This window comes from Acromyrmex echinatior, chromosome 2 (assembly GCF_024713525.1).
Source record: "Acromyrmex echinatior isolate Ae372 chromosome 2, ASM2471352v2, whole genome shotgun sequence".
Classification (NCBI taxonomy): domain Eukaryota; kingdom Metazoa; phylum Arthropoda; class Insecta; order Hymenoptera; family Formicidae; genus Acromyrmex; species Acromyrmex echinatior.
Window position 1 is genome coordinate 4,515,251 of NC_141853.1, and position 8,657 is coordinate 4,523,907.

Consider the following 8,657-nt stretch of genomic DNA (forward strand, 5'->3'; position numbering starts at 1 on the left):
GAGATTCAAGCTGAATCCGGAGGTATCGTCGATACTATGACTAGAAGAAAATCGATTTTAAATTCGTCGAACGATCCGCGATTGAAATTCAACATTGAATGGAGTGGTCTGTAATACAAAACTGTAGTTTCCATTGACATTTCAATTTTGCTGCAATAGTCGAGTTTTATTTTCGAAACAATTTAATTTCTTATTAGCTTCAAAATGATATTTTTCTTAATTATTATATTTATTCATAACTGCGAATTGTTACATCATTGTTATTTATGATGTAATTGCTTTATTATTATTATTATTGTTATTATTATTATTACTGCGATATAGGTGCGATTTCTGTAACAGTTTCATGTTAGACAGCTGATTTTATTTCAATACTGATCAACTTTTTGCAGAAGTGCAAAGATTCGTGTATGACATTAACGTAACGTAGTTCTCGACTCGAGAAAGGAACGAGTTGTTTCATTAAACACACACTGTGCCTATGAAACGTTACATTTTAAGTGTGTGCCGACACGGTGCGTGACGACGATGGTTCCCACAATAAAGAAGCCAGGATATGTTTACCAATTATACATATGTATATGCGACCACAGGAACGAACACGTCCGGCGTGATATTGCACGAAAAACTACGGGCTTTTGTTTAAATTGTACATAGAAATTGAAATGATATCGTAAAAACCGAGGTAGAAGTCCATTGATTCTCTATGAAATACAGAATATCCGAAAGCGCGACGAATGGCAACCGAACGAATTTTTCCTCTTTCTTATTACGTCGATTTTTACAAACACATGTAATAATTATATTGATAACAACGTGTAATAAAAATTCTTTACACACGAAAAAATCGGTATGTCTGTAAAAGTGTATAGAAATAAAATCTAGTGTAGAAATTTGTACTGAGATTAAATTATTTATGTATATTTTATGTATATTTGAAGATTAGAAGAAGTCGCTTTGGGCTGCGCGGTGCAAACTGAAATAATATATGTAAAATTAGTTGTTAAATCCGAAAATAAAATTAAAACCATTGAAGGAGAACAAAAAAGAAATGATGCATTTAAGAAAAAAATGACTCAAATTTCTCCATTTTTCGGCCTTCCTATGATTTTCTTTATGAATTAATGAAAAAGATGTGATACTTAATTACTTTTTAACATGTTCCGTGCCGCGTGATTTACGCAAAACTTTCCGTTTAGATCGCAAGATATTTTGGCTATAAAAATACATATAATCATAAGATACTTTTAAATAACATGCATATATATATTATTATGACGTATGTAATATTAATACCATTGATCACCGGTAACTTATATGGTTCTGCGATTAGTTTTACAATATCAAATACTTATCTATTAATCATAATCTTTAATTTCTTTATATGAAAGTTATAGAAAAATTATTAACATGCTAGACATAAATGAAGCAAGAAATTGCACGATTGCATTTTGTAGCGAAACTGTCCTAACAAACCTTATTTATGTTCTGTTTCAATACAAAACATCGATATATGTGTCACTAATTTAATTATAAAATGTTTATTAATTACATAATTATTAATAAATATTCTATTATATAAAATGTCTATTAATTTGAGACAATGTTTAATCCAGCCAATCGATGAATTTAAAAAAAGAAGCGGTGTCATTTAACCACCATCATTTAGCTACCAGCGAAGAGGTATTGGCGATCTTATAATTGTGTCCAATTGATGGTACAGCACAGAGAGAATGCACGACATTTCGATGTCGGAAAAGGATGTCAGAAAGAAAATTGCAAGAATTTTATAAAACTTTGAAAGATCAAGTTGCCATGCATCACAATGACTCTTCGAAATGTAGGGTCATTATACACGTCCTGATTACGAGGCTAGCTTCTTTTTTTGATAATCTTATTATTATCCTATTTCGATTTGTATATACATTAAGTGCAAAAAATATTCGGGAAAATTTTTATAAAAAAAGCTTATATTGTATATTTGTAGAAAATAAATTAATTAGCAATTTTATACATCAAATGCATTCTATTCTAATATAAACAAATGAGTTTCACACACATGTGTTCTTGATCTTAAAAATTAAATTTTTCGATTGTATATTTTTTGCATCCAAATAATATGCATTTTAATTTTTGCTTATTTTTAAGGTAATATATTTTATTTAATTAGTACACATCTTTTTGGTATACGTATATAATTTTGAGAAATATACAATTTATTTTATTATTTATGAATAAATTGCTAATTATCTAGTAACAAATAATCGTCAATTATATGTCGAATTGGTGTCGATATCAATTCGATGAGTCATTTCTCGCTGGTTAATACTTACTCTTCAAAAATAAGATTTTCTAAAAATATATTTTTCCTATACAAAGTTTTTGCACTTATTGTATGTATTAATTTATTTTTAAATTTGTTCCTAAAAATAGGATACAATTTTATATTACATAAACTTACTGTGTCAAATGAAAGTTACTTTTCAAATGAAAATAATCGTTTTTAAAATCGAAAAGTGATGTAAATAAATGATATAAATAAATCGTAGCATATGAAATGAAGATCAAGATCTTTTGATTATTAATCCGCTTTTATACAAAGTCACGCATCAATCATGTCTATTCAATTTTATTAAATGTTAGTTATATTTAAAAAAATATTTAATAAAAATAGATTTTTTTTGCTTTATTCAGCGTTGCATTTTGTATCTTTTTTTTATAATAATATTTTTGTATTTTTTAATCATTATGCAATATATTTTATTTCACAAAGAGAATGACCATAATACGTGAGTTAACTCGCACAGCTTAATACATAAATTGTCAATTATTTAATCGATATAGAACATGTTAAAAAAATTGGAAAATTGAATGATTTTTTATTACAAATGCATTTTTTTTTATTATTTTGCTCTTCTTCAATGATTTTAATTTTACCATTTTCGCATTCAAGCAACCAGTTTTACAAGAAAACGCATGATTTTTAGATAATCGAAAAATTTCATCTAACGCAGGTAAGTAATTTATAAATTTCACATATGCATAAAAAATACAAATGATGGAACGTATTTTTATGTTAGATTTCAACTCTGTTTATATTATACTTTTATATTATATTATACTGATAAATCGATTTTTTTCGTGTGTAAAAAAATTATGTTTTATTGCACGATGTTATTAATATAATTATCACATATATAAAATACATATTAATAAAAATAAACATGATAAAAAAAATTTGATTGCTATAGCTCGCGTCTTTGGCATTCCGTATTTTACAAAGAAAATTAAAGAGTTTTATTTCAGTTTCAATTTTTAAACAAAAGCGAATAATTTTTTTTGCAATATCGTCAGATACAACATGTTCGAAAGAAAATGCTGCCGCATGTGTAATTTCGCCGCAGAAAAGATTTTACATATTAATTCTAATTAATATATGAGTGTTTCTTTTTTCCTTTTATAGAGTCAAAACTTAGTAGAAATAGAGCAACAGATTTAAAAAAATGAAAGTTGCAGCAAAAATAAATATTAATAATTAAATAACTATCTCTGTACATTTTTAATTTATTTAATTCTTTATAAAATCAATAAACATTTATAAACATTTATAATAATTTTGCATTAAAGAATAATTATTTGTAATATGTAAAAATATCTAATTTTCTGTCTCTTCTATTATACTGGTGAAAGTTTCTTATATTGATACCAACTACAGAGGGCAGCATTTTATAGTGTTGTAGTAAGATAAGTTTATCAAAGTTTCTTATTTATAAAATGCTTTCGCCCAATATTATTAGAAAATCTACATCATATTTTTTTTCTAACACAGGCCGACATGAATTTTGATCTAGAAACGGCAATATATAATCCCGAAGATTTTTGGCATGCTAAAATCAAGCCAAAATTGCTGCATCAGGTTTATTTTAATCTAAAGATATTTTAATCTAAAAATACCCGAAATAGGCTTTTTTGGCACTTTTGGATTACAATATCTCAGAAACTTAACGTAGAGCAATTTTGGCTACGGATTTGGTTTTAGCATGCCAAAAACCTTCGGGATTACATACTGCCATTTCTGGATAAAAAAAAATATTTAAAATATTTAAAAATATTAAAAAAATATATTGTTAAAAATATATTGCCTGTGTAATTAATCAGTATATTAACTCAAAGGTATTATATCTATGGTTCGAAAACATAAACATGCTTTTATATCTGTTCCACATCTCTCATCTCGTTTTTTCTTTATAAAGGAAGCAATTCGCTATTTGAGGTATCAAAAGTTTCCGGATCAAAAGTTTTCTATAAAAAATTTTAAACTTACCCTATTTACAATTAATCTCCATCCCCTTCGAAGTAGTCCCCTTATGATTTGATACAATAACCTCAACGCTTCAGTTATACTTCACACGCTCTCTGGAAGTCTTTTTTTTCTGTAGCCCTTTTTTCTGTAGCCCTTCAAGCACTGCTTGCCATTTGGCCTCAATCTTCTGTACCGTCTCCAAACGTTGCCCTTTGAATTTCATTTTTGTATGAGAACAAAAAGGTGTTATAAAGGGGTAAAAAGCTGAACGGAGGGTGCCAGACGATGGCGTGTTATTTGGCTGCCAAAAACTGTATTTCTAAGACCGAAGTTTCAAAACCCTGAGGATGAATTTGATAGCTATCCAAATAACGTTGAAATTCGTAAGGATTGATCTGAACCTTGCAGACTTCATATGAAATTTCAACAACATCGTAGCACGACAACCTTTTCTCATGAAAAATTTGTACATGTTACTTGTGAACTCATCGTCTTCGCAACTGAGTCTTTTTTAAAATATGAATCCATTTGAAACTAAAAGTACTATGAGTTTTTTCATTAAACTCTCTTACAAAAGATTTTAAGATTTTCGATGGCCGTCTTTCTTAGAATCACCAAAGAGAATCAGTTTCGAAACAGTGCATCGAATCCGTCTCTCTGTGTAGGTGTTACTTACAAAAAAAAGAATTTTAAAAAATGTTTAAAGCATGGCAGAAACATTAAGTTTCTGATTAAGGAGCCGATTCTGTAATGAGTCTTCTATAATAAGCCATTAATTATAAATCAAAAATTAGAAACTAAAAATTGACCAATCACAATCGTCAATTTTTAACTTCTGACTTCTGATTTATGACTAATGTTTATTGTAGAAGGCCCATAACTCTTAATGACAGTCGTTGATGTCATCGCGCAGCTTTTTTACTCTACATAATATTTGCGCAATGACATCAATGATTGTCATTAAGAGTTATGCGGGGTCTACAATAGTATTATCGTAGAGTTTTAAGTCATGGAAAATTAACCAATCACAATCGAATATGAGAAGAATAATCGACTATGATTGGTCAATTTTTTATGACTTAAGATCCTACTATGACTTTTATTGTAGATTCCGCATTTCAGAATCGGCCCCTAATAATGTTTTTTACTGGCAAAGCTGCAGTTTTGCGCATTCAGTGCACTTCAAAGTCGTTGTACACAAATCAACGTAAAGATGTACATTTAATAAAAATGTATAAACGAATTAAATCGCGAAATCCTCAATACATTTCATTGTACTATTTGATAAAATATACATTGGATATTTTATTAATTAGAGATAGCTCACTTTTATTCAGATTTTATTAGATTAGTGTACAGCAGCTTTAATGTGCACTGAGTGCGTACCAATTTTGCCAGTGAAAAACGCTATAAGTTTCCACTAAGTTTCCGAGAGTTTGAATCGGGTCAGAATGCAAAAATCAACTCATTAATGAGAGGGGAATACTCGACTGTAGTTGATTGGTTCTTGCATTCATACTCTCGCCTCGGTGGAAATTTAGTCACTGGCGTCTCTGCAAATTATTTTTATCTTGAAGACGGAGGAGAATCTAAAATTTTATATCATTAAAATTACAATTTTTATTAGAATCTAAGTCTGGAAAATTTTTGATACCTTGTATACTTACGCCAGTCATTACAAATTTTATATATATATATATATATATATATATATATATATATATATAACTGCAAAAGACAAAAATTGTTTATTTTCTTCTCATAGAATTCTACAAATTTTTTCAGAATTTTTTATCAACTTTTTAATATTGCATTTTCTCATTTTTACGAATTTTTAATATTTTTTTTCAGTATCTATTAATACACTACATATAATATTATAAATATTTATAACAACAAAAAACATTTTGTATTTGTTGATTTTTGTAACTATTAGAAACAGTTTACACAAATCCTTGTTAAGAATTTGTGTCCTTGTTAAAAATGAATGATCATGCGTTTTCGGATATGTATGTTTTAAATGTGCAAACCCATAGTCTCATGTCAATAAAAAAGATGTAAATTCGTTAATCCTGAAATTTCAGAGATTTTCCAGTTTTCTAGGATTAAATTCCAGGATAATTCCAAGATCCAAGGACATTCAAAGATTGCTGGACACCCTGCAATATTTATTATATATAATATAAAATAATTATAATACAATAATTGCAATTCAATTCATGATTATTCATACAATAATAATTCATATACACGTAATTTTGTCATTCCTGCAAGTCTTACTTTTTAATTCATATTTATCATAGTATTACCTGTATTGAATAAAATAAAATCAATATTAATATATTTTTATCATTACTAATTATTATTAATGTAACATTATAATATGTAACTACACTAACAATACGTAGAAAAGAAACGAATCCAATATATTGAAGCGAAATGAAAAATAAAGAAAGATTCTATTTTCTAAGTTTTTTTATAATTTTAGTCAATATATTTATAACTAGTATTATTATAACTAGTACTATTATAATAAATCTAATTAGTATTATTATTTAGTTATAGTATTATTAGTATTTAGTTAGTATTATTATAATTAATCTATTTTATTTTCAAGTAAAATTGTTTTTTTGTTAATTATGTAAATATCTAACATAGCACGCAGCATCAAATAATATTACTTAATTGAAGGATAAAAAAATTAATAGATAATAAAAATAAAAAGACTGACCTCACGATTACGAATGTATTAAACAAAAAATATAAAAAAACATCAAAAAGTTTTTTAAATTCTGAATCATATATAATTGAATCTTTACAATTATTCAGTAAATTTATTCAACTAACAATAAGATTATAATAAATTATATATTTCATAAGAATAAAAAGTATATGCAAAAATTGAGTTTAAGAATATTCAAGTATCTCGAAATCTGGCGAAATTTTGACAGAGATTTAATCGCGTGAACACAAATTACATTTAATTCTATTATTTTCGCAGAAACATAAAAGTGTCAGAACGCAAGATTCTTATCTCATCTCTCTGTCGTGCAAGGTCTACACCGCTAAACATTTCCCTGAATCAGAACCTGAGATTCAGCAAAAAGGTGTGCCACTGTGCCAAAACGCCATCTGTACGTTACTGCGATGTATTGAGAGGACTAGAGGAACCCTTTTGCAGCGGACGAAATTAGTCGTGGGATATCACGCGGCTGTTCCTTACAGAAAAAAAATTATGATGGCAAGCAAGGCTTGGAAGGTCAGTACTGCAGATCCCCGCTGGAACCGGATCACTTCTACGGCATGACAACGCGCGGAAAGCGACTGTCATATTCCCGCGACTCGGCCACAGGTACTGACGTCGTCTTTTCGTAGGTAGTCCAGCCGCATGTGCCGATGATCAAGTTCCGCAAGGGTGGCATCGATCGCGCAGGTAACGTAGATAAAAATTAGTATAAACGATCGTCTCCTGCACGAAAAATAATCCCCGCCAACAAATCCATGATCCGTGTTGTTGGTTAACAGTTGCAGGCACGACAGCTGCGCCGTCTACGCGACCAGGGTCGGCGCAGATGCAGAAGAGCGCGGGTGGTGCGACGGGCCCCCAGGTGACCGTTCTACCGACGATAGAGGACATTCACTTGCCACTGCGATATCAGAGACGGCCGATAGATCAGAAGGAAATGGAATATATCAATGTAAGTTTCGACGATTATTTGAATTGCAAATTATATTATGTATAGTTTAATGCTAGCTTAATATTTATGATATATAATGTAATATAATTGTAATATATTATAAAAAAAAAATATATATATATATATATATATATAATTTTTTTGTATTTTATATTTTTTATAAGTTTTTTATTTTATTTTACATTGAATCTTGTGTACAGATACTTGCTTGTTGCTTATTTCAGCGTGGCGGACCAGAGTGAGTTTGCAAAGCAACTATTTAAAATACTGTAACTCTATATTTAGGTAATTAACTTTGTTATTGACCGATTCGGTGTAATGTATTATTAAAATAAATGGACGTGACAGAGAATTCCCGCGCTGTGAGTATAATTATTTCATATTTATACCAGTCACCTATCGGGCAAGGTCTCTTATGAGTTGTGACATTGCCAGGGGCCTGCTATTTTTGGCATAACTTTCAGCTCATTCCAATAACAGCCGATTCTTGTTAATCCGGGATCTACGACAATGAAATTCTAATTAAATATGTTATTTTGTAACTTTCTATTTGCGTTTCACACGGTTTAAGCGAGAAGATATTATTTCTCAATTTCTTTACACGATTTTCTGGGATATAAATACTGTGGGACCTAAAATAAATCACTATTCTTGAT

At 29.0% G+C, this 8,657-nt stretch overlaps 1 protein-coding gene and 1 long non-coding RNA gene across 6 annotated transcripts in view; one reads left to right on the forward strand and one right to left on the reverse strand.

The window, feature by feature from the left end:
- The window catches only part of LOC105145256 (uncharacterized), a 33,280-nt gene extending 25,870 nt beyond the window's left edge, over positions 1–7,410 (reverse strand). For all 4 annotated transcript variants that reach the window (XR_846063.2, XR_015548045.1, XR_015548044.1 and 1 more), the window contains exon 1: positions 4,325–7,410. This is a non-coding gene — a long non-coding RNA (uncharacterized LOC105145256). The remainder of the gene's footprint in view (positions 1–4,324) is intronic.
- An 8-nt stretch (positions 7,411–7,418) lies between these two features.
- Positions 7,419–8,353, forward strand: LOC105145261 (alpha-ketoglutarate dehydrogenase component 4). 2 transcript variants are annotated; one of them, XM_087415256.1, is made up of 4 exons: positions 7,419–7,562; positions 7,679–7,736; positions 7,829–8,001; positions 8,202–8,353. In XM_087415256.1, exons 1-4 carry the CDS (start codon positions 7,539–7,541, stop codon positions 8,241–8,243), a joined length of 297 nt encoding a protein of 98 aa, XP_087271382.1. In that variant the 5' UTR covers positions 7,419–7,538; the 3' UTR covers positions 8,244–8,353. The 2 variants fall into 2 exon arrangements, with proteins under 2 accessions (XP_087271382.1, XP_011053012.1); XM_011054710.2 differs by having other exon boundaries at positions 8,226–8,353.
- Positions 8,354–8,657: the final 304 nt, after the last annotated feature.